General features: G+C 56.3%; 1 protein-coding gene across 4 annotated transcripts in view; it reads right to left on the bottom strand.

Moving 5' to 3' along the window:
• KSR2 (kinase suppressor of ras 2) overlaps positions 1-25,915 on the bottom strand; it is a 56,339-nt gene that overhangs the window by 3,774 nt on the left and 26,650 nt on the right. For 2 of the 4 annotated variants that reach the window (XM_068653638.1, XM_068653642.1), the window contains exons 7-20: positions 25,189-25,272; positions 23,494-23,561; positions 23,223-23,321; positions 22,266-22,384; positions 20,391-20,559; positions 18,494-18,535; positions 18,119-18,185; positions 17,556-17,604; positions 16,610-16,977; positions 8,030-8,126; positions 5,314-5,447; positions 2,353-2,484; positions 1,044-1,173; positions 608-741 (exon numbers count right to left, since the gene is read on the bottom strand). In XM_068653638.1, coding sequence (XP_068509739.1) covers positions 608-741; positions 1,044-1,173; positions 2,353-2,484; positions 5,314-5,447; positions 8,030-8,126; positions 16,610-16,977; positions 17,556-17,604; positions 18,119-18,185; positions 18,494-18,535; positions 20,391-20,559; positions 22,266-22,384; positions 23,223-23,321; positions 23,494-23,561; positions 25,189-25,272 — 1,692 coding nt within the window. Of the gene's footprint in view, positions 1-603; positions 742-1,043; positions 1,174-2,352; positions 2,485-5,313; positions 5,448-8,029; positions 8,127-16,609; positions 16,978-17,555; positions 17,605-18,118; positions 18,186-18,493; positions 18,536-20,390; positions 20,560-22,265; positions 22,385-23,222; positions 23,322-23,493; positions 23,562-25,188; positions 25,273-25,915 lie in introns of those variants that run through there. The other 2 variants (XM_068653639.1, XM_068653641.1) reach the window with 2 other exon arrangements.

Below are 25,915 nucleotides of genomic sequence, written 5' to 3'. Positions count from 1 at the left end.
CACACTTTGTGCAGGGATGCTCCTGCACCAGAGAGCTCCCAGGACCCATCTGTGGCCCCCAGCACCAGGCACTAGGGTGGGAGCCAGCTGTGAGCAGGTTATGGGGCCGGGAATGAAGGGGAAGCTGCCGGGCAACCCGAGTGTGGCTCGGTGATTGCAAAACCTCCTCAGAGCTGATGGAGCAATTGCACAGCCTGCTGCTTTGGGGTTCATCAACCTTCAGCTTTCCTTGCCCGGCTGCCGGAGCCGTCCTGGTGCCTGCCCGGAGCATGGGCTGGCAATTAACTTCCATCCTGATTAATGGCTTCAAGTCTGGGTGATGGTGGGGCCGTCTGACTGCTGGCTTCGTGCTGCTCCCGGGAGCACCGAGCACACGGGGACACGCAGGTGGCACAGGGGACACTCAAGCCCCCGGCTTTGGGGCACAGGGAAGGAAGGGAGGTTTGGTTATCAGGGGCAGGAGGAAAAATCTGTGCCTCAGAGCCCTCGGTGGGGCACAAGCAGGACCTGCAGCGGCCAGAATCGCCCTCGCTGCTCTCCCTTAGCTCACCCTAGGGGACCCCCACACCTCTCCCCTAGGTCCCGGGGGGCGCGGGCAGGGACTTACTCTGCCGACTTCCAGAAGTGCCCCGGGTGGGAGAGGCGGCGGTTGCGCTTTGGCAGTTTCTCCAGCATGTCCATGAGCTTGGTGAAGGTGGGGCGCTCCTCCTGCTCGTAGGCCCAGCAGAAGAGCAGGATGTCCTGCAGCCACACGGGGCGAGCATGTGAGCACCCGGACCCTTCCCTCGCCCACCACCCACCCGTGCACCCCATATCCACCCCGCATCCCCTGCAAGGAGCCCCGTCCCCATCCCCACATCCTTGTGAAGGGCTGAGGTGCAAGCTGGCACAGTGGCAGCAGGACCAAACCTCACCCGAGGGACCCTTTGATTTATTTTATTTTATTTTTTTGCTTGCGGATCGCAGGTAGCGCAGAGCATTTCCCGGAGCACATCCCCCCTCCGCGCACGCATGCAGGGATCCTCCTGCCCCACAGCACGTACCGAGATCTCCTTGCCCATCCCGATCTGGCTGAGGTTGGGCTTCATCCCCCGTCCCACCTGCCATATGATCGCCTCCGCCGGCTGCGTCTTGAAGGGCCACTCCCGCGCGTGCAGCTCGTACCAGATGGTGCTGGTGGGAGACAAGGGGATCAGGGGCAGCAAGGAGCCACCCCGAGGGGGCACGGCTCAATGTCCCACACCCGCAGCCACCTCTCCCTGCCCCAAACCCATCCACAGGGAGAGCCCACCGCAGGATTTTGGTGGTGCCTGAATGCATTAAATGCTGCAAAATTCAGGTTTCTATCTGGGAGCTTGAGCGCTGACTTTTTGCCTTCCCCAGAGTCTCTAAAAGCTCTTTCCCTGTTACTGTCCCCAAATCACAGGAGGGGAATTATCTCCAAGGGGAGCTGTGACAGTGACAGCCCACAGGGACCGTCCGGCATCCTGCCCAGCTGGCAGGAGGGCACAGAAACATGAAAGAGTGAAATTATGAGAAAATCTTTAAAGGAAACTGCTGGCTCCTTTACTGAATTGCTCATTCTCGAATTAAAAAGACAAAGTAACCAGCTTTCACTTAGCCTGACCAGATCCCTTAATTACTTCTTTTTTCTCTTTCTTTTTTTTCTTTGTGTTCAAGTTCTACCTTGGGGGGAGGAGAGCTCCAAACCCTTTCAGCTTTAATTACGGCGGTTTTGATGGAGATATTGCCTCAGATAAGAGCTTCACGTAAAGTAACCGCCGTGGCCCGCAGTCCTCAAGGTGTGCACGGGAAAATTAATCCTCCAGATAAAACCTCCCGCCTATCTCGGGAAAGGTTTTATTGGGGCGTGATGGGGCTCCTGCCATAAGGGATGCTTTCTGCTAGACAAATAGGCGGAGCGATGAGCCGGGCGGCTGAAGGCTCCCACTGAAGGAGACTCATCAATTCTCCTCTGCTCAGCCTCTCGGCATCTCCTCCCCCTGCGGGTTCAGCCCCCGCCGCTCAGACCAGCAGGCATCCAGCTGGGAGAATCGGGGGGGTTTGGTGGCTTTGGGATCTGTGGTCCCTTCCCACGGCATCCCCATCCCACTGCAACCCCATCCCATCACATCCCCTTCCCGTGCCATCCTCATCCCACTTCATCCCCATCCCATTCCAGGAGCTTCCTCATCAGTACCCATAGTGGTAAGAGGCAATTTCCCCAAGTCACCCTTGTCTACACGTGAAACAGGAGGACTTGGTGATCGAGGGGGTTGCACCCAAGCTCTCTGGAAGCAGGATGATGCCCCGAGCCCAGTGATGGTCTCAGACCTCGCCGCAGGGACTCACCCCAGCGCAAAAACATCCGAGTGCTTGGAGAAGGGCAGCTTGTCCTCCTCGGTGTCGGGTGAGAGCTGGCGGATGATCTCGGGGGCGAGGTGGCACAACCACCCGTTCTGGATCCGCAGCTTGTTCTCCCTCCTGCCAAAACACGGAGACAAGACCATGGGTACCGCGGGGCAGGCATCGCCCCCAGCAGCCCCCAGCCCCTGCTCCTTCTGCCCATTTACACCCGGTTTTCCCCAGGGCATCCTCGCAAGGCTGGGCTTTAACCCCGCTGGGATCAATGCCAGCAGGCGTGGTGGCTTCATGCCTGTCCCTGCCAGCTGGCAGGGCACAACTGGGGCTGGCACCTTGTTCTGTTGAGGTTCCCACTGTGACCATTGTGCCAAAATGCCTTGGAAGAGTAGGGTAAAACATTATCTTGGTTAAATCCCATCAGCACAAACACCTGCGCTGGTCCTGCTTTGATCTGAGCAGGGGCTAGGGACCTCCGAGGGTCTCTTCCAACCCAAATCACCCTATAGCAGTCCAGAAATGAGTGTTTTCAGGTGTTTGACCCCAAAGAGTCCCTCCAGGCCATCATTTCCCTACCTCCTCAAGATCTTCCCGCAGCCAGTACAAATACATTGGTTACAAATACATTTGGCCGACAGCTGAGGATGATGCTGGTGGCTTCCTCCCTTCATCCTCCCACAGCACCTAGGATGCACCGGTGGCACATCTCATGCCTCTCTCTGCTCACTTCTGCTCCTTCACCAAATTAATGCTTCTCCCCTGACAGCAGCAAGGAGGTGGCCACAGCGGGGACACATTTCTGACCACGGTGGTGGGACACAGGAGGGCTGGAAAGGAGCCGGGGTCACCTTGGCGCTACAGCGGGCAGGGAGCGCAGAGCAGCCAGTGGGTGGTAAGATGTTAAGCAGCTTCACTGCGTGCCAGTGAAGAATTTGGCAGCGTCATTCTTCAGGAGGGAACAGAACTGCCCCGTGAGAAGGAAGAGCTCGCTGTCTCCCATGGAGGAAGTTTTCCCAGTTTGTGCCTCGACACCTTCCCGAGGATGTGTGGGGGCGCACACAGAGCGCACGACCGCTGAAGGAGCCCTGGGACTCGATGGCTCCTCTCCTTAGTGCACCACCATGAGGACAGTGCAATCCCAAATTTGGTGAAATTACGACAATTTGAGGTTTTGTAACAAAAGCTCGCCTGCCTTCATAACTGACCTGCCCACTTTGACTACCAGAGGAGCACCACCAGCTGGGTGCCAAGCACCACTGCTAAACGGCAGAGCAAGAGTGAGAGCAGAAGAGCTCTTCAGCCTACTCCAAGCCACCCCGCGCCTCTCCTAATTACAGAGCAGCCCTACCGAGCCCTGCGATGCTTAAATACAGGAAAAAATAAAGACAAGATCACCAGGATGAGATAGTTTCAATAGCCTCACATCAAGCAGGGTGAGCGCCTCGCTGTGCCGGGTGCTCACATGAACTCCAGGCAGCCTTGTGCTGGGTGGGTCAGGAGGAATTGGAAACCCCAGCATTTTTTAGCTCTTGGGAAAACCAGCCAGGCTGTAGTCCTCAGTCACATAAAATAACATCCCTGACCTGTAAACATTTGCTCGCACACGTGGGGAGCCTCCAGGGAACCCAGGTTGGGCTCGATTCCTGCTCCTCATCTGCCAGAGAGCGTAGCCAGCCATAAGGAGCCACCCTGAGCAGGGAAACCAGACCTGCAGGCACTTTCTGCTTCAGAACCTGTGGTGGATGATGAGTGCAGATCCCAGCCTTCCCCCAGCTCTCCATCAGCAGAAGACACACGTTGGGGGGCCAGCAGTCCAGGGCAGCCACCCCCAAAGCTCCTCCTGCAGGATTTTCCCTGTGGTTTCCATTTTCCTAGCAAAACGCTGCTTGTTCCTGTTAGACCTCGTATTTCTGCCCAGCCCCATGTGCCTTCCTTCCTCTCCTGAGCAGTCTTTGTGGCTTCATCCCCCAATGTCATCCCAATCTTGGGTAGAGACAGCCATGCATCACCCACAGCACCAGGTTCCCATTTCCCCGGTGCCCCACTTTGCTTTTTGTCTCCAGAGCTTTGCTGATGATAACATCGTGGAAATATCATAGGCTCTGACCAACCGTGGGACACATCCACAACACATTCATTCCTGAAAAATCTTGCCATCTGGCAAAATCTGCCCATTTTTACCCAAAGCCTTTTGCTGCTGTTGCAGTGAGCTGCAGCCTCGTACAGGCAGGAGCAAAGTCCCCCCAGCCACAACCTCTCCAGCAGCACCATGTGCAGTGGGTGAGGCCAAAAGCAGCCCCAGAAGGCCAGCTGGGCACCACACAACCAGCCATGGTTTTTGTTCAGTATTACCCAAACCAGAAAATAAAACCTCTATTCTTTTTTCCCCTTATTTCCTTTCCCCCACCCAGCTTTGCTTTTCTTCCTTTGAACGACTGCTGAAACTCTCTGCGCTGCCGTGCATACAGCTTGCAAACCTAACAAAACACTTTAAAAAAATAAGAAAATTAATAGGGAACATTTACGAAATATGCTTGACTTCAAACCGAAATAGATAACGAAACGTTGTGATGCTGTAAATGTCCTGAGCTTGGCTCTCTGCTTGCTGTGCTCTGCTCCATGCCCTGGCTTGGTGCAGACACCACGGCCAGATGTCTGTAGCATCCAAAAGGTCACCAGCACGGCATCGTTCAGCAGCCAAGGAGCAGGGAATGGAGCAGATGCCATCGGATTATAGCAGTATCACTGGGGAAAGGACAGGGAATTAAGGCAGCTTTCCTGGCCCTGGTGAAGTGGACACCCAAAGGCCCCCTTGTCCTGGTGCCCACCAAGGCTGCAGACACAGGCAGCCACGTGCAGATTAGCTTTTGGGGTCCCACCCCATGTCCCCAGCTCAAAGGGGAGCTCCAGGACTGGGGACAAACCCAGGATTGCCATCGCGCCGTGTCCTACCTGCCTGCTTGGAGAACGCCCGAGATGCTGAAGAGGCCGAAGTCCGTGATCACCACCTTCCCGTTGTCATAGAAAACATTTTTGGACTTGAGGTCCTTGTGAAGGATCCCCTTGGCATGCAGGTACCCCATCCCCTAGGGCAGAAGGGAGAAAAAAAATAAAAAGAAAAAAAAAATGAACAAGAAGCACAAACGAAGAGGATAACGCCAGAAAAGGGGCAACCCCACGACTGCTCCCTGATTAATTGATTACACAGAGAAAGAAACGGCAAAGCAAAGCAGCATCCCTGAAATCCTCCGCTGGGAAATTGATGGTGATGTTTTCGCCTTCCTTCTCTTTTGGGGTTGGGAGCGGAGGGGGAACAAGGCAATGCTCTCCATCCCACTATCGCATCCCCTGCCGGAGCCATTAGGGCTTCCCACGTGCGCACCGGCACGGTTAGACTTGGAACAAGAGCCTCGCAGGAGTCCTGCCTTAATTCCCTTCCCCTAGGAAAAACTACTTGCCGGTTAATTAAAATTATTGCTAATGAGGCAAAAAAAAAGGCCGCGGGTGGGAAATCCAAACTCGGCTGCACCGGGCTTGTTACGCGTCATCTGATGGAGCAGCCTGCGGGCGGACACGTAGCTCAACGGGACGGCGCTGGGGACATTTATCCTGGCTGCAAGGCTCGTGGTGCTGCCCCACTTTTCATCCTCCTAAGCAGGCTGGGGAAACTTGTTCCAGATGGAAGGACCCAAGGATTAATGCCGAAGGGGCTACTGAACTGTTGCTTGAGAGCAATTATCAGCTCACCACTGGCACGGGAGGGTTGAAGTGGGTTTCCACAAGGCACCATCCAAGCTCTGATCATTTCATGTATGGCCATGGACCACGTGGGAACCTGCTCTGGGTAACCAGGGGGGCTGCAGATGCCCGAGGTGCCACAGCCGGAGCTGGATTCGTTAGGGGTCTGCAAGTCCCAGCACATGGAACAAGGATAAGGTTTAAAAATCTGCTGTAAGACACCGCCAGTGCCTTTGTGCCTCATGCTCTTCATGTGGCAGCTATACGGTGCTGCATCTACTGTGCAATTATTTCCTGGCATTTTGGGGCTGTCAATCACCCTGCAACCAGCTCGGGAATGCTGCCCATCCTGAGGCCAAGCACCACGCCGAAATCTGGGTGCGCACCCAGACCCTGCACCCCGGGAGGAGGGTGCAGCCTCCACAACCTCCTGCTGAGGGTCTTGGGAAGAGACCGGGTTTGGGGGCTGAGTTTCAGAGCTGGGATGCAGTGGTTAGAATGGGGAAGGGATGCTTCCTGAAGGGGCTGTGGGTGCCAAGGTCCAGGTTGGGGCACCCTCCAGCCGTGCCACCGAGCCTCCTGCGAGCTGACGACTGCCGCGACGGCTCTGCTCCACAATGCGTTTAGAGACCAGGGAGCAGGGGCAAAACTTTGCTGCAGGCATTCCTGGAGGAGCAATCAGCCCCTCTGACGAAGCCGGTGACTCCGTGGGGGATACCACAGATCCCACAGCAAATTCCACCTGAGACAAGGCACACGGCAGCGCCGTCATTTGCTCCGATGCCCCGCGTGAGCGAAAAGCCAGCTCCCTCTGCCGGCTTCGCTCCTTAAACAAATTAACTTTCGGCTCCCGAGGATGGCAGCAGAACAAGAGCCCTTGCACCCGGTAATCCAATAAGCTTAAAGGATCTCTTGTCTCATGCGGAGAATCAAAAGATAAAGTCACTCCAGCGCTGGGCTGGGTGATGGAGCCAAAGCTCCCCGCGTCGCCCGACCCGCACCTCCTCGGGGCGCTGCTCCCCAGCCCTGCCAAAGCCCACCCCACGCAATTAGACCTCTGCTAATTGCAGCTCCACCAGCTCCTCGGGGCAGAGCCAGCATCCCCTGCCCGGTGCGGGTTTCAGGGGGCACCCAACCGAGCCCTTCCATAGAGGAGAGGGTTCAGGAGTTTGCCATCGGGGATGAAGCTGGGTCTACGGCATTTTTGCTGATTTGCTTCGGCAAATGTCACGGGTGAATTTTTCACAGTGATGCTCCCTTCTCATGGATCCAGCCCGGCTGAGATCTCCTGTGCTGGTGTTTCCCTGCAAAGCCATGAAGGGCTTCAGGTCCCCAACCCACGCCAAATACAAGGGCAGCCGCAGGAGACAGCAGCCTCCCAGCCCGCTCCTTGAAACCCCAACCAGTGGGAGGAAACAACTGGTACAGAGAGAGGGGCCGGCCCGAGCCATCAACTCCTGCTGGGAGCATTTGGGAGGCAAGAACATATTTGATGCTTGAGATGTTTGCTCAGCAGGAAAAATCCTTCTTTTAAAAATAGAAAATACAGAGCAGGAAAAAAAAAAAAAAAAAAAAAAAAAAAAACAGAAAGAAAGAAAGAAAAAAAGCAGACACCCCAAATCCAATCCAGAGCTTTGCAAGAAGGTGCCACCACCCAGGCTGGGGCACGCGTGGGGTGGATGGTGTAACCCAAGGGGCTGGGAGCACCCATGGGATGGGCGTGGAGCCCCACGGGGTGGGCCAGGAGCACCCATGACCAGCCGGGTGTCCCAGCGTGGTGCCCTTGGATCCCCTGGGAGCTGCAGGGATCTCTGCCAGCCCCGTGTTTTGGCCCCAGAAGGTGCTGTGGGTGCTGGGCCAGCTTGGCTGGGTGCTGACATGCACACGGGGGGGCCCCGTGGTGCCACCATCTCCCCCCAGCACGCCGTACCTTCACGATCTCTTGCGCTATCTGCCTCGTCTTGTTGACGTCCAGGACGATTTTGGCGTCTCTCACCACCGAGTAGAGAGTCCGTCCTTTGCACAGGCTGGAAGGACAGGAGAAGGGAGAAGATAACAGCACGGCTGATAAATCCCCTGCCCAGCAACATCCCCCAGTGACAAGGGCAGGGGTGGCAGACAGCCACCGGGGCTGGCACACCTTGGGGTGCACTGGGGGCTCAGCAGCGATACTGGGGGCACTGGGAGGGAGGGAGCCAGCTCTGCCACCTCCAGTGCCATCGCTGGGGTTTGTCCCCATCTTGTCCCCATGTCCCGGCCAGCAGCAGCCCAGCTGGCCCTCTCACCAGCAAGCATCTTTTTTATTTATTTATTTTTTTTTTTTTTGGTGCAAAACTGTCCGCGTCTCCTCCCCGCCTCTTCCCCTGTGGGATACAATGCTCACAGATGTAACATGAGTCAAAAGAGGAAAGACAGGGAGAAAAAAAAAATAAAAAACACACAAAAAACCCCAATGCACTGTACAATGTCCTCCAATTTTCCTTCTCGTACCAATTACAGTAAAATCTATTTACAGAGCCTTAATTACCAAAGGCAGCTGTAGGGGGAGGGGGGGGGCATATAAACCAATTAAAAATATATTGACATTTGAATATCATAATGGAGTACGTGGGTGGATGCTGCCTCGACTCCCGCCCACAAAAAAGGGGCTTTTTTTTGCTTTTCTACATCCACCCACGCTCATTACAGGCAACTTTGGAAGGATGGGACTGGGTACCTGTGCCTGAGAAACAAAGCGCCAGGCAGGCGCGCGTCTCGTTAAAGAGGCTTCAGGAAGCGCAGACGTTAATTGATCTTGTTCTCGTTAACGAACATGAAGTTGCAGGATTTAACTCCTGTCCACGCTCCCCTCCTCCTGCCCGCTGCCATCCCCTGGGATGCAAAGCAAAGGCAGGTGTGGATGTCCCCAAATTTCCAACCAACTGCAGGGGCTCGCCTCCAGAAAGAGGGGGAATGCTGAGCTCCCGGCAGCACTTTTGGGGATTAAATTGGTTGGGTTGGGATAAATCCTTGCTTGCTCCCCTCAGATGGGCTTGCAGCACCTCGTGCCCCAAAACCCAAATCTCCATGTGTCTAACGAGCACCATTCCCAAATTGTACTAATGAGCACCACGTTGAACAGTGAAGCAGGAACAAGAGCGAGACAAAATTTCACATCTTTGGGGAAGATGACAGCACCTTTCAAAGCACATTCCTGCAGATCATGTTGGAAATAGCCTTGCCCCATGCACACGAGCCAGGAAGACACCGCAGGGCTCGGGGCATCCTCGCACCCACCCCTGCAGCTCCCTGCTCGCCCCTGCCCAGCCGCCAGCACCTGCAGGAGCCACACTTGTGACCGCACGAGCTGCAGCATCCGCAGTCACAAACGTCAGCTTTCTCTAGCTAAACCAGCTGCTTTATCTGCCGGAATAGTTTGACTGCAGTCGGGGACAAACACGAGTTTTTCTGAAGATTAGGATGCCAGTGCTCTCAATATTGCTTGGGAATGAGTGATAAAGGCAAGCCGTGCCCCTGGCTTTCTGCAGCTGGAATTGAAGGGGGCAGAATAATAACGGACACGAATTCTGTCTCCACCAGGAAGTTTTCTGCATTGATTTGCTAAATAGACTTGTAGAGCTTAAGCCCCACGAGGCAACAGGTTAACAGCTCCAGCCCCAGCTCGCCGTCCCTGGCTGCACACACACACACACATTATGCACACACACACACGTTATCACAACTCTCCCCAACCCCCAGCAAACGCTGATTTCCCTCCGGAGCAAACCGTTACCAGAAGTTGCTTATGGGCTGGATTAGTTATGAATCAACGCTACAAATTCAACTTAAGAGCTTAGCTTTGATTTCAGCCCCGAAGTGAGTTAACATCAGATGTTTTCCTGGAATAAAAAGGACTGGTTTAGGAGGAGAAAAGAAAAAAAGACAACCACCGATTGCTGCCTCTCCAAAGTGCAGCGATAAACCCTTTCCGACGAGATTCCCATCTCTGCTGCCTTCCCAGCCATGGGGGCTCGACGAAGGGAGGCAGCGGCCACAGGAGCCCCGATGCTTGGGGACATGCAGCCACTGCTGGTCTGTCCCTGGGGACACAGCCCCGTGACTCGCTCCCTGCTGCTGAATAGCTCCTAGGTGTGAATGCACCCAGCCGCACCGGGTGTTTGCTAGCGATTTCTCGCTGGATAAGGAGCTGCCAACGCAGCCACAAAGCCCTGTTTGCACCTATTATGCAGCACCTGAGTCTATTTAGCAAGCACCTGCGGAACCTTTTCATGGCAGCCCCCCGGCAATTTGGGTGCCTCTCGCTCCTCGCCCGCTGTGAATAGTCCCCATCCGGGCGGGAGGAGCGGGCACGGAGCGCTCAAAGCGCACAAAGCGAGGTGCCGGGGGCGCACGCACGCATCCCTGCCTCGAGCGGTCGGTGCTGGGAGGTGGCACCCACCCCGCTTCGGATCACGCGGCGTGACACCTGAAACGAAGGCGAAATAAACCTCTCTGCACCCGGGCAAGGTGGTGACACGAGACCAAACCCAACCAAAGCAACAGGGAGATGCTCAAATCCCTCCAAAGCTGGGGTCCCCTGGTCTGCACGTCGACCCCAAATGTTCCCTCACCGCCTCCCCAGCCCCAGGACAGCCCCGGCCCCATCCCACTGCAGATGCTTGCTATTCAAGATGAGTTTTTGAAGTGTTCAGCCAAGCAAGCCAAATCCCAAATTGCTTTATAAACACTCTGCATTTCACCAGCGTGGGCTGGAGACATCAGCAACGGGAGCAAAGCCAAAGTGACTTGCAGAGGAACAATTCGGGAGGGATGAGTTAGGAAGAGCAGGAGCACTGCCTCTTGATATTTCTGCCGTTTGATGGGGGGAGCAGCCTCGTCCTCGTTGCAGTACCGATGGCCATCACCTCCATAGGGTTTAAGACCTCAGCCTGGCTCCTGCTCACTCGTGCTGGAACAAATTCCGCACCCGATGGCACCTCGGCGGCCGTGCTCAGCTCGTGAGGCTGTCACTTCAGCAGGTTTTGTGCGCTTTTCTTCGCCCTGCCCAACCATCCATACAAATGTGACGGGGGGCCATTAAATAGGATCTAAATAGGATCGTTGTGAACACCCCAAAGTGATAAATGCCAGACTTCGGGCAGCTCATCGCTTGCTGCTGAATTGATGTATGGGGAACGGGCTCAGATGCCATGGTGATAGCCGGCATCATCCGCCCAGGGGAGAGACAGGAGGAGAGAGTGGGAATTACTAATAAGTGCTTTAATATAAAGCTACCCCTGCCAGCAGGTCACATCTGAGCTCGGGCAAAGCCGGAGCAAAGGAAGGGCTCTGCAGAGGCTGCTTGGATGCTTCCAGATCCACCATCAGTTTACTGCTTATTAGCATTTTGCCAAAAAGGAGCGGTTTGGGGGCAATATGAAGAAAGATGCCGTCACAGCAAGCAGAGGCACATCGCTGGGACTCGCTGCTTGGCAGGCAGGACCAGCACAGGGACAAATGGCACGTGTCGGGTGCCGTGCAGGAACCCAGAGCCGCACGATCCCCAGCTGGGATGCCAGCAGCACCCGCTGTGAGCGGGGGCTGAGAAATCCCAGCCCTGCCAGGGCTGGTTTCAGCGGGATGCTCCGCTGCTGAAACCTCTGCATGAAGCCCAGCAGCTCTTCCCTTAGCCACTAACACCCCGAGACCGAGTGGGGGAAGTTCCCAGCCCCGGGACTTCAGCTTTAACTTCATTTTCCACCTCATCGCTACGCCCTCTGGCAGGCAGGGAGCCGCCTTCCCTCCTCGCTCCAAGCACTGGTGACAAGCGCCACATGGGGTTTCCTTCCTCCTGGGCACTGGGGGAACACAATCCTTCCTTGCTGGGCCACAAATACAAAAACAACGAGTGCATCAGCCCAAGGCACTGCCAAGCAGCAGCATCCTTGAGCCTGGACCTTCCTGATGCATCCCTGGGGAGGTAAAACGCTTCCCAGGACAAACTCCACCTTGCCCCCAAAGCCAGGCTCTCCCTGGCTTTATCAAGCAGCAAACGCTTGTTTCCGTACAAAAATCTCCCAAAGCTCCAGCAGCAAGGGAAGGAGGGTGCTCAGCACCCTCCAGAGCCTGCTGTGTGCCCAGCAAAACCAGCACGGGGCACAGGAGGCACAAAGACACGTTGCTGTACTCAGCCCTCGCTTGCTGCCCCATGGAAACATCCTCAGACAGACACGAGGCAGGCAGCTGGGTTTGCCTCCCCGATAGCACAGAGCCAGCAGGGCTGGGGAAGGAGGAGGAGGAGGAGAAGGAGGAGGAGGGCAATCAGTCCCCGCAAACAGCAGCCACAGCCCCGGCACGGCTTTGGAAGAAAATAGTTATTTGGAAAAAGCCAACTCTATGCATTTTTATTTCAAGGAGATAGTGGCGGAGGAGGCGAGCTCTTCTACGGCTGCTTTGAAAACAGCCACGAGACAGGTGAATGCAAAGCAGCCACGGTCCCCAGAGGCTTATCTAAAGCCCTGGTGGCAAACAAGTCGCCCCAGAATATTTGATACGTGGTGCCTTTGGAAAATGTGCGCTCGTAATCGGCTCGGGGAGGGCTGGCTGGGTGCACAGGGACATGCGAGGATGTTTTCACCCCTCCTGGTAGCCTGTGTTCCCTGCTCCCTGACCCCCCTGCTACTCAGGATGCCAAAGAAATAGAGAAACCCCTGCTTTTGAAGAAGCAGCAAGCCTTGTGATCGAGACAGCAGCTTCCCTCGAACCCGACTCTGCTCTGGAATAGCCATCGTAATAATTGTTAACAACAAAAAAAAAAACAAAAGTGTTAACAACAATAAAAAAACAAAAGCACTGTGCCAATGCCTTTCCCCATCCCCAAACCCTCCTCACCCCGAATATTTCGGTCTCCTCCCGCTGCCACGAGCACGGCTGTCTCCAGGCGGAAGATATATGCCCGCTTAATGTATATATTAATACACGTATTGACTTTCCCGTTGTCAGTCGTTATCAAGATTTATCCAGCCTGATGGCCTCCTATTGATCGGAAAGAAGTGTATTCCCACGGGTCAATCAATTCTGATCCAGCCCGTGGCAAGAAGTCAATACCTATTTATTATGTGATCTATGGGCTTCATTACTTTAAATGCTATGGAAGGAGAAGCGCTGCAGAAGCTGGAGGAGAAAAACAACCAAAAAGGTAGGAAAGGAGCCTGCTCCTTCAGCCCCAAAGCAGGTGCTGGAGGACTCCAGCGCACGAGGAGGTTCACGGGAGGCAAAACCCCGCTGATTCTGCTCTCCGACAAAGCACCCGAGGGAGAGAACCCCCTGTCCTTTGAATCCCATCAATATTCATCCCCCAGCTCCCTAAGCAATAAGGTCTACAAGCCCCAAATCCTGCGCAGCTGAGCTGGGACGCTGTAAATGTCAGGAGGAGAGGAGCTCCCCTAACTGCAGAAACGGGGGGCCAGAGCTCCCGAGCGCTGCAGCACCATCCCTTTACCCCAGCACCATGCTGTTCGGGTCATTTAAACCTCAAAGTTTTGGGTGTTTTCACCCAAACACCTTACTGCCCAGAGCAGAGGTGGGAATATTTTCCCTTGGTTTATGCTCATCCCCAGCACTCAGCTCCCCCCTATCCATGGGCTGGCCGTGGGGAGCCGCCGGGAGCTGCTCCCTCTCCGGCACAAGAACCCAACGTTCCCCTGCTGAAAGGCACCTTCGGCAAATTAATCCTCCTTACGTGGACCTGGCCTTGTCAAGCTTAATTCTTTATGTTCTTCACCGTTCTCCTTGGTCTTCCTGGAGGGTTACACCGGGGACATCAATCAGAGTGCTCCCGGCGGCTCCTCTGCCCAGGCAGGAGGCTCGCAGCGATGGACCTGGCTCCTGGTTGCACCCCGATAAATTTGGGGTCCCTCCAGCACCGCACCATGAGGAGCAAGAGTCCAAAACTCAGCCAGGAGCATCCCAGGCTGCTGGGTGCACAGCCCCTGCTGAGCTTTCCCATCCTTTTTTCCTGCTTGCAAGCAACTTTCCCATCCCACATGAGCCCTCCGCAAAAAGCCCCAAGCTGCTGAGCCCCTCTCCCAGACCTCAGAGTGCCAGAAAGGATCGATGAGCACTAAAATTTGTCTCTTTTTTTTTCCCCCCCCAAGGAAGGAGCACATAGACTCCCAAAAACCTGCAGATTCTGCACCCCAGGCGTGGCTCGAGCCTTTTTGACAGCACTCTAAAACTGTGATACTCTGTCCTGGCCGGGTCCCCCTAGGTGTCCAAGGTGTCACCTCCCTCCTGGTGGCTGCAGATGGGGACGGCAGCAGCGTGAGCTCACCTGGACCCAGCTTCATCTCATTCATCGCCAGCAAAAGCCACTTCTGGCTCCCCCCCGTGCCGCACAAACCGCAATTTCTCACTCCCTCCTCTCCACCCGGCCGAGGACTTGGTGTCCATTAAGCGCTCCTCGCGGCACCACGGCTCCCACCCGCTCTTGCTCGAGACTAATTAAGATGAATGCTAACTGTCCCCACCGCTCATTACCCAGGAGAAAATCCATTAGTGACTCCGGCGGAGCCGCCACCGTGCAAACCACCGCTGCATTCCTACGAGCAGCTGAATTTCTCCCCCTTTTCCCGACTCGTGGGCTCATGCTGGGAGGAGACACCTCAGGATGCTTGGGCTGGAGCAATGGTTATTGCACAAGAAGGCAAAAGGCAGCCCTGCCTCAGTTTCCCCTCGGCCGTGATGATGTTTCCACATCAGGAAGCTGCACGCGGGCTGCGGGGTTTGGAGGGGGAGATCGCTGCCTGCTGATGAGCGGCCTGGAATAACACGATTGAGCAGGAAGGAAGACGTGGGGATGTGGAAAAGCAAAAATAAACCCTCCTATAAATAACCCCTGCGGGCTGCACGGCGCGGTGAAGCCCCTTGCAGGCAGAGGCAGCTGCTCGGAGCTTGCCGCAGGAAGCCGGGGGGGGGGGCTGCAATAGCTGCCAGGGGTTTCGCTTCCCTCGGTGGGAAAAATTCTCCGTGTCCTTGCGTGGGCATCTCTGGGCACCCCCAAAGAGCAGATGTGCTGCTGAGGATGCAGCAGCAGAATAAAGCCCCACAGAAAGCCCCAAAGGGAACAAAATGTGCCTGGAAATCACCTCGGGGCTAAGGGCTGTGCAGTCTGGGGCTTCCCAAAAATCCACTCTCTGCGCCTCCATCCACCACCCTCCTCCTCCTCAGCTCTCCAGCACCCTCGTAGCCAGCCCAGCACCAGCACGGGCCACGAGCAGATCGTGCAGGGAGCACAAGCACAGCAGGAGGAGGCTGAACAGCCCCCAGCTGAAACCAAAAAACTACAGCAAGGCTGCTCCAGCCTTCGAAGAACAGGGATAAAAGTGAGTTCATGGCTGTAGGCGAAGAGCACGCAACGCTCAGCGATGCTGTGAGTGCAGATTGTTTTTCCAGCAATCCCGTAATGCCGTGTTTTGACCTTAAAAAGGACCGGGTGCAGCTGGGGAGGAAAAGAAAGCGGAGCGGCGTGCTTGGCAGCCCCATTAATGCATCAAGCGGCTGCGGCGCACGTATTTATTTTGTCAAAGCTGTCAAGAGCAGCACCTGAGCGGTTTTATATAAAGAGGCGTTAGAATAGGAAATACTTCAGAGCTAAATAAAATAAAATAAAATAAATTGCTCCGCTCCTGGGGTTGAATAGGACTGGAGAGGCGAGCAGACCCGCGCCGCAAAGGGCTCGTGGCTCCGCGTCCCGAAACGCTGCCGGGAGAGGGATGGAAATTCAGCCTCACCTCGGGGAAACTCGGCTGCACTCATCACCTGGAGGTGGGGGAGCAGCTGAATATTCAGGGATAGATGGATTTTACATGATGGCAGGTCAAGGCTCGGTGATCAGGAGAGACACGGGGGGATTCAACACGTCTCTGCAGCACGGTGCCTCCGCTTCTGTGCCCGAAGGCCACGTCTCCCTCCCCTGGCCCTGGCCCATGCACAATTTTGGGGGTACCACAGGGACAAATACTTTGGGAAAGGATAGGGAACGCTCCAGGAGACCGTGACTCATCTTGTAGGGTCTTGGGAGTGAGGAGCCCCCATGGACAAGCGCGCCCAGATTCCCACACCTCTGCTGTCCTTCTGGCTGTACCGAGGACAATTTGATGCCGCACTCGCCCTGCTAAGCCTGCAGACAGATGCCTGAGCCATTTCCACACCCCCAGGCCACTTGTGGGGCCTGCTGCCCCACTGCTTCACACCCTCCAGACCCCATCACTCATCCAAGCACCAGCCAGGGGACCACACAAAAACCCCCTCTGGGCCAGAAGCTGCTGGGACAGCACCGTGCTGCGCTCCTCCTGGTTAAAACAAACCCCCAGGCTCCACGTTTCCAGGAGATGAAACTGCCTGGCCCCATGTAGGCCCCACGTAGGCCCCACGTACTACCTGGCCTCCTGGCACCTTATCAAGAGGTCTCGTTGGCCTTCAGGAGGACTTTTTGGAAAGAAAACCATGCACACAAGATGCCGGGCCCTACCTGGTGATGATGGCGAGGTGCGGGGGGCTCATGCAGGCCCCCATGAAGAGCACCACGTTCTCGTGGCGCGTCTGCCGGTAGGCCATCACCTCCCTCTTGAAGGCCTTCAGCTGGTCCTCGTTGTCCCGCTCGATGTCGATGAGGCGGATGGCCACCTCCCCGTGCCAGCGGCCGTGGAAGACCTGCCCGAAGCGGCCCTTGCCGATGAGCTCGCCGATCTCCAGCTGCTCGAAGGGGATGTCCCACTCCTGGAGGAAGATGCTGGTCTGGCTGGCCTTGCGGGGGAAGTTGCGGGCGGAGAGGAGCGAGAGGTTCATCTCCTCGAAGTCGTCCTCCGACTCCTGCGCCTCCTCGGCGCCTTCCTCGTTCTGCAGGAGAGGGGACGGGGAGGTGACCGCGTGTGGGTACCGGCACCCACCTGCCACCCTTGGGTGCTCCATGGGGCTGCACCACGCAATGCGACACAAATTGGGGAACTGTTGCCGAGGGGATGCTCGCCCTGTGACAAATTTTCTGTGCATCTCACCAAATTTCACTGAATATAAAGCTGAGGGCAGACATGAAGCTCGTGAGGGACCCGCACAGAGCCAGCTGGGTTGGGAAGGTCCTCCAAAATCACCGAGCCCAGCCATCAACTTGCCCGGCCCCATCACCAAACCACGTCCCTCGGTGCCTGGGCAGGATCAGGCCTGTCTGTTAACTCATTTATCTGCAGGTTTGCTGCAGAGGTGCTAATCTCACCGGGTGCCTTGAAACACGCCTTGAAATGTCCATGACTTGGGTGCCCACAGAGCCCCACACTGACCCAAACCGTTCTGTGCAATCGTTTCTGGAGATGCGCAGACAATGAAGGCATCAAACGCCCAAATCCCCAAACCCTGGCTTAACCAGCTTCAGTTTGGGGACTTTCCCTTTCACCCCACAAACAAAACCCACAGCAGCTCACCTCTGACGTGGGCTCCACTTCAATTTGAAGTAATGGATTTCCTTCCAGGCTGTTAAAAAAAAAACAAAAAACAACGACCATGGTGTGAAAACAATGCTAGGTACGTCACTCTCACCCAGGGGATGAGTGAGGAGAAGTGCTGGGTAATTAGCCTTGCTGCTAATTGGGAAGAGGCGCCCCTTCCCCACAAGTCACAGCCACCCGAGGGGCTGATGGAGCACAGGAGGGGGATGGATGGGATCCATCGCTGAGGTCCCGGGAGGGGTTGGTGACAAGAAGCCCCATGGGACCTCACAGCTTTGACCATGTTACACGTCTGGCCAGGTGCTCGTGGCACATTGAGGTGGTTTCTCAGGTTTGATTTGTTTCTGACATCAGGACCTGGGGGGTCAAATTGTCCCCATCTCAGAGGCAGGGCTGCATCAGCAGGAAGAAAATGATGGAAAAAAATCCCCATCTACCTCCTTGCAACCACTTTTGGTTCCCACATGCTCCTATAGCACATAAACCCCCCGCTGCCACCAGCCCCCCAAAAGGGCTTTTCCATAGGGCCAGGCACTCACATGGGGTTGGAGGTCACGGGGTGCAGGACCACCTGCGGGGCTCGGGTCGGCGTCTCGGGTACCACATCTGGGGAGGAGAGAGCACAGTGAGAGCCGGTGGGGAGCCCCCAGGGAGCCCAGCCCTCCCTCCTGCCCCCAAAACCCTCGGATCAGACCCAGGTGCAATTCTGGGGATAATTTGGGGCCGCCCAGCCCTGTAGTATCTTCATAGCACATGCAGTCCTGCAGCAATGTATGGGGTTGGGGGAGCATATATGGGTTTTGGGGACCCAGCTCCACCTCCCTGCACGAACCCAGCCACGCACCCACCCCCAGAGGGACCCTGCCCCTCTCTGAGGGGTCAGCTCAGCACCCGGCCTCGTAGGAGAGCCTCACCTGGGAAAATGAACTGCTGCTTGTACTTGTAGTAATGGGAGGCTGCAAAAGAGACAGGGGGGTAAGTGCCAGCCAGGTAGGGTCCCCCCACCAAAACTCCAGCCCCGAGCCTGGTCCTGCCCCACATCCCAGGGAAGACCCGATCCATCGCACACACACGCTCCCTCCTTGGCTCCCTAAACCCATTTGATGTGCACAGAGGTATTTTCCCTCCTGTGCTTCCAGCACAGCCTCCGTACACACTTTTATTGTAAGCTCTACATCGCTCGAGGGGCAAGAGCCACCGCGGTTGGGTTGGCTGCACATCAGCCCTTAAAACTTCCCTCCTCTTTTTGCTGGCATCAGCAACCCCTTCACACCCCTAATTAAAAATCGGGGAGTGCTGATGCTGCCTGTGGGGTTTGGATGCCCAGTTTGCAAGCAAAACCCCACGGGGTTTGAGCGGTGTGATCAGCCCGGCAGCACCGAGCGATGAATTTCCAGCTGCTTGCACCCGTTTTTGCCTGCTCCAGCCCATCAGCTCTGGAGCAGGACCTGAGCACACCTGAGCCGAGATCAAAGGAGACCCAAAGGTAATTTGGGGCAAAAAAAGGTCACCGTGCTGCAATCCCCGAGCTCAAATCCTAATCCCCGAGATGAGCATCTTGGTGAGGCCGCTCTGAACTTCCCACAAGGGAAGATGAAAGCGCGGTGAGCCCCGCTTTGTGCCCGGCCAGATCCTCTTCTCCCCGGGGCATAGGGCAGGGGGTGAGCCCCTCTGAGCTCTGTGGGGCTGATCCTGACCCGCTCCATCCCCGCCAGCTCGATGCGAGCCCCAGCTCCGGGTCAGGAGGTGCTGCTGCCAGCTGCGGGCTTCCTCCTGCAGTTTGCACTTCAAAGGACATGAAATAACAGCCTGGGGGGGGGAGAGGTCTCTGTTCCAGAAATAAAGCGTGATGGGGGCACCAAATGTTCTGGGGGACCTCGAGACCCCAGGGCTCATTCAGGGCTCGTTTAGGGATGTTTTGGGCCATGCTCCCCGGACATTGGGATGCTTCAGCCCTATAGGGTGGGAGCAGAGGTGGCTCTGCAGGTGGCTCACATCCCCCCCATCTTCCTCTGCTGTCTTCTTTGTCCCCCCCAGCACCCTGCCCAGCCCCTGGTGTGCTCCTTCCAGAGGGACCCAACCTCCTGGCCTCCCACCCAAGAGGGGACATGGACCAAAAGGGGTCACCAGTGCCAGGCTGGCCACAAGTGTCTCAGCATCTCAGAGCTGGGTCACAGCTGAGAGTCCCCCTTGTCACCCCTTTTTGGGACTGCTAGAGTGGGTGGGAGGGGAAGGTCATGGCCAGGGACGGCTGAGCCCCTGCGTTTTGGGGCATTTAGCGCACCTCCTGCATCCTGCAGCCACCAGGGACCAGTACCCTGTGACCATATGTCCTTTTCCACCTTCCCTCTTGGTGGGATGAGCCATGTCAGATCCCCCCAGCACCAACAACTCCCCACGTGCACTCCAACCTCACCCTACAAACAGGAGGTGCATTGCCCCAAAGCACAGGGATGTCCCCCCCAGGCACCCCAGCAGAGGGACAAGACCTTGTTTCCCCACTAAGGCCAGGCACTGGGCACACATTAAGGGATGTCTGGAAAGGTTTTAGCAGCCTCGAGCCTCAGAGGTTGCTCACAGAGGTCCTGCTTCAGAGCTGGATAAAGCCCTGCGCTCTGCCCCTGCTTTGAGCAGCAGCTTGGGCAAGAGACTCCCAAGGTCCCTCCCGAATTATCCAAAACTCATTTCTGCTTCCTTTTCCCCCTTTCCCAGCCTGGAGCAGCCCCTCACCCCGAGGACACCTTCAGCAGACCCCCCCCCCACGACACGTGCCTGGGGGCCTGACGTGGAGGTGCGGAGCGCGGCACGTACCCGGCAGGTTGAACTGCTTCTGCTGGCGCGGGCACTGCGGCGAGGGGTGCAGCGGGGACGGCGGCGTGGCGCTGGGTGGCAGCGGCGGGGCCGGCGAGGACGGCGTGGAGGAGGTGGTGGAGGACGGGTTGCTGCTGGAGTCGGGCTGGTAGGGCACTGGGATGTGGTCCTGCTCGACACGGAGGGGGGAAAAGGAGAGGGGAGGTGGTGAGAGCGGTGCCGGGTGGTGCCACGGTGCCGTGCTGCAGCGTGGAGGATGCCAGGTGACAAGTGGCAGCGACACGAGTCACCCTACTCTCATGTTTTCAGGAGTCCTGGGGAACAACCAGAGCCCCAGCACAGCCAGGGGGGTGATTTCAGGCAGGATTGGAAGGACCAGACAAGGTTCCTGTGGTCCAGGCAGCACCCGAGCATCCCAGGACATCTCCCAGTGCCAGCTGACCTTGCCCTCCAGTAATTGGTCCTAATCAAGGTAAGGACAAATGTGATGGGACACACTGGGATGGGTTATTTAGGGCCACCTGGGACAAAACATGGCTGAGGACCTGAAAGATTTGAGGGTCTGGAAAGGAAAACTGGGGACGGAGTTCCCCACGTTGCCCACACCCATGTTGCCCAGCTGGGAGACACCTTGCAGGGTCTGATTTCCCCACTGGAGATGGGAGCTCCCCCTTGGCAAACCCCCAGAAATCTGCACCAGCCTCCCAATTTAGTCCCATTTAATGAGGTTTTAAACGAGCTGGGCTTTCCAGGAAACCCATGTGCGCTTTGTACAGTCCACCCTGACACACACGACAGCCTTGGCTGGGCAAAATATTTTTTAAACCAACACCGAGCGCCACGAACAATGAGATTTCTACGCTGTGCACGGGGAACAGGATATCTCTGAAGAAAAGCTTTTAGAAACACCAACAAAAGAAGGGGCCCTGATGGATAAAGCGCGGTGGCAGGAGGAGCCCGGTGCTGCTGCCCTTCCTGTCCCAGCCCGTACCAGCGGGCTGCATCACTTCCCCAGTGCCCTCTAATAAAATAAAGGAGCGTGGCGGCAACATGAAAAAAAAAAATCACTGGAAGGACCCACGCTTGAAAGAAAAATGCACCTGGGTTTCTTTTCGCTTCCCGCGGCAGCTCCGCAGCCTCCCCAGGTGCCACCGAAGCCATTTGCACCACGCCATAAGCGCAACAACAACAAGGCAGATAATTACTCCGAGGATCTCCTAAGAGCCCGGGGTGTAAAAACTCTAAATTTCCTCCAAAATAAACCCATGCTGTTTTATTGCAATTAATGTAGCGCAGAGAAAGCAGCCAGGTGCACTGCCCGCTCTGCCTCGACCGGTGGGGCCAGGGACACGAGCAGAGTCCTCAGGGCTTGTCTGACTTGGAGCAGTTTTCCTGAACTTTCAGGCAGCAGCTCCAATCCCACATGATTTTTGAGCTATTTGAAAAAAATAAGCTTGGAGGATGCAGAATGCAAGGAGAAACCCACCCGGTGGGTGTGCCTGGAAACCCAAGGAGCCGCAGGAGCAGGAGATGCTCCATCCAGGGGAAAACCAACCTGTCCCCTCCTGCCCCAAGCATAGGGCACGTGGGAACAGGAATTTAATTAATTCCTCCCTTTTAAAAATGACTTTCAAAGATGCATAGCAGAGGGGTCTGATGCTCCGGGAGAGGACACAGACCAGAGCAAGTTGTGGCAGCAAGGGGATGGCTCTGGGACGGATCCAGACAAGGGGTGGCTGAAGACCCAGCAAAAGCCACCAAGATTTTGGAGATTCCCCTTTTGGGGATGTGTAGGAGGGATCCAGGGCATCGAGGCAGGAGCAGAACCTCGGTGGCTGCTGGGCAGGGGTCTGGGGACCATGCCGCGCTGCTCACCTTGTTGAGCTTGTTGGTTTTGGGGAGCGTCTGGCTGACGTGCAGGTCCGAATACCTGGGGGGCTTCCGCAGGGGGTTGTTGATATCGCAGGGCACCGACTCTGTCCGGACTAACCTCGCTGCGGGGAGAGGGGACGGGGGGGGACAGGGGTGGAGGGGGGGAAAGAGAGAAAGGGGGAGGCTGTAAAGGCGCACGTCGGAGAGCATCAGCAGCCACCAGGAGCCCCGGGATTCGGCCAGCATGAGCATTTTCCCACCCAGTGCCACCATCCTCTTCCTCGCAGCAGGCCAAGGAGCCGGCTCAGAGCCTCCCACTCGCAGCAGGGACCTTTTAGGAGCGTTTTGGGGGGGGTTAATTCATTAACGCTGAACACCGGCTGCAGGGGCTACCCCCAAGCCACATCACTCCTTGCTCCTGCCCTAAAACGTGCAGCAGGCAGCTCTGGCTCCGGCAATTTCTCAGCCCGCAGCCATGACCCCAATTTCTGGGAGTCGCCCACCGCCGAGCCCTGGTGCCACCAGCGCAATGCGTTTCCCTGGGACGGAACTGCTGAGCAGGCTTTTGGTGATCGGGTGGTGTTTAGCGCTCACGGGCAGCCTTATTAGCTCAAAATTAAACTCCGAGCTGGAATTGGCTTTGAAAGCATTTCCCCTAAGTGATCTCAGCCCTTCGTCCTCCGCCGTCGGAGCACTCGGCCAAAAACTGGAAGAAAAGAGGTGGGAAGCGGCGCCCGTCTTCCAGCCGCAAAATCTCCCTTTCCAGGCTTGCAAAAGTGCCCAAATTTCCAAATTTCTCTGTATTTCCAATGGATTCTCAGGGCAGGCAGCTCCGGAAACACCAGGAGAGCATCCGGAGGGGCACGGCCGGGACCCGCATGCACCGAGAGCCGCGGTGGGTCCGGGTGCCACGCGTGCGCCCTGAGGTAGCGAAAGGCTAAAACCTTTTTTGGCACTTACCCCGTGCGGTGGGGAATCTGAAAAGAAAAGGTGGCAGGGGGAGGGTGGGTGGAAGCGGTTTGCAATGCAAATCTGCCTCGCCCCGCACGGCTCGTCTCCCTACAAGCGGAAAAGACGGTCGGTAAAATTTTCACAGAGCGCCCAAAGCGGTTTCGGGAGCCTCGGGGGAGGGGGGGCAAGGGCTCGGGCTCCCGAAAGTCGCCCGGGGGCTTCTGAAAGTTTTACCTGGAGGCAGCATCCCGGGAGGCAGAAGCGGAAGAAAGGCCCTTACCTCCGCGGTGGATGATCAGCAGGTGGCACGGAGGGGCCTCTTTGGTGCATTTGTTGTGGCACTTGAGCCTAAAGGGGGGGACATGGAGAAACCCGTAAGGAACGGGGATGGACGCGGCCCCGGCGCATCGCCCTGCACCCGGGGCTCGTGGCCACATGATGGGGAAAGCCTCCTTCCCCACTCCTGCAGCCCCAAATCGTCATTTCTGACTTTTAACCAAAATAACAGCAGTGTTTGTGGGACTTTTGGTGAATATTCTGTGATATTCGGGGGGGATGGAGCCCACGGAGGGCTGCACCCCACGGGCAGGCACGTAGGCACCAACAGGCTCCTGCCCCAAAATGTTACTAATTAGGGATGGGAAAGAGTCCAGAGCCTGTGGATGGGGAGAGCCAGGGGAAAAGGGAAAAAAAAAAATAAAACACAGGAAAGAACTCAAAAACCAAGGGCAAAGGAGGAAAAAACGGCAGCAGCTACAAGTCAATGAGCTGGGTAATGAAAATTCAGGAGTCTTGCATGTTGGCTTTTATTACAAAGCCATTCCTAGAGGGAAAGGTAGAGATTAATTCAGTCGTTGAGGCTTGGGGGCTTTTTTGCTCTGTTTGGTTGGTTTACCTGCTTTTTCCCTCCCCCTCTTTTGGGTAAGGGAACATAGCACGGGGCCAAGCAGCTCCGGCAAAGTCAGCAAACACAAAGATTTTGTGTTCACCCCAACTTTTTAAAATGCTTGGGATTCGTTTGCTCTTTTCTGAGCAAAGGCAGGAAGCAGGAGTAGGACAGATCCTGGCCGTTTTTCAGCCCTTGCACACACGGGGAAAAGGGGGAGAGCTCCCAGGGGAACGGGGTGATGCGTGCAGGAGGTGGCCTTCAACGCTCAAGCGCAAAAAAAGCCGAAGAATCACCACTTAAAAAAAAAAAAAAAAAAAGGTTTTTTAGTATTATCGCTTCCAGAAAACCTCCACCACCACCCAGAACTGCACAATAGCTCTGCATTCCTTGCCCGGGTTTAAATCCCACTTTGCTAACTCATCAGCATTTAATCAACGGCCCCAGCGATCGTTATCGCTTGATAGCCCCGGCTAACTCAGTTACCAGCAGACAATCAGCAAATTCCCAGCACTGATCCCTAGCAGAGGCAATTGCGCCTCCAGAAGCAGTTTCACTAAGTGCTGATGCCTGCACGATACGGCGCAGGAGACGGGCGACCCTGGATTTTAAGTGGCATTAGCATCCTCCTCGCCGTCTTTTCCCAGCCTTGCCCAAAAAATGGAAATGGACCCTCCACCGCCGTCCCTTCTCCTTTGCAAAGCATCTTAATTGTGCTGGTGGGTGGGCTGGCTGCTTGCCGCCACGTGCCTGCCAGGAAATAGAAGCCCCTGCGACTTTTGCTGGGGAAGAAAAGGAAGGATTTGGGCCAAAGCTGGGCGCGAAGCCCCCGTGCTGCCTGCAGGTGCACAGCTCCGCACGGCACCCTGCCAGGCAGCATCCTCCCCAGGGACCCTGCTCTGCTCCCTGCATGCAGACCTGACCATGCCTCAGCCCCATTTTGGGGCTATTTTCACCCAATCTCATGTCTCGTTAAGGCTTCCTACAAGGCTGTGGGGTGCTGGCTGCTTGCACCTTCCCTGAGCCCCTGCCCGGCTCCGCCACCGAAGCCCTCGGGGTCCCCCGGGAGCCGCACGCGGAGCTCCGTACTTGCAGTTTTTGCACTTCAAGCCAAACAACATTCCTTTCCCGCAGACGGTGCAGGTCTGAGACATCCAGTACTTGGTGGAAAACCTGCGGGGAGAAAGGCAGAGGGTGGCTGGGGCCAGGCGTGGTGGCACTGCCCCGTCCCAGCACCCTCCTCCAGCACCAGCACCTCGGGGTGTCTGCTGAGCCATGATTTATCCCTCCTGTGCTGCGCTCAGCGCTGCCACAGATGGGGAGGCATCGCCCTAAGGATGCCAAAACACCCCTCTGAATCTCCCTCTGGTTTGTGCAGCCTGCTCCCAAGGAGGTCCGAGCAAGCCACCGAGGAGGGCTCCTTGCAGCTCTCCAGTTTTACCCACCCAACGTTGAGTCCAGGGCTCCAAAAATTCCCCCTTGCCCCAGGATTTGGCTTCCCAGCCCGCACCAAACAGCAGCCCCGAGGCAATTTCCCGTCTTTCGCCTTCCTGCCGCAGGTACAGAAGGGCAATAAACCAGAGATAGGAAATTTGCTGAAGGTTGGCGGGGTCGCGGGTAATACACGGCTTTTATTGATAGCGGCTCCAGCCTTATCTAACCCAAATCGGAGCTGAAGTGGAATTTAAATGGGCTGCCAGGACGGTGCAGCCAAGCGTGGGAAACTGGGAATCCAACACAGAGCCCCCGTCCTGGACAAGAGGAGGAAAAGGAGATGCTCATCGCATCCCATGCGCTTTGCTGAGGCTGCTGCGTG

This window comes from Anas acuta, chromosome 17 (genome assembly GCF_963932015.1).
Source record: "Anas acuta chromosome 17, bAnaAcu1.1, whole genome shotgun sequence".
Lineage (NCBI taxonomy): Eukaryota > Metazoa > Chordata > Aves > Anseriformes > Anatidae > Anas > Anas acuta.
Note: the sequence above shows the minus strand (reverse complement) of the source record. Positions and strands in the feature narration are given on the sequence as shown.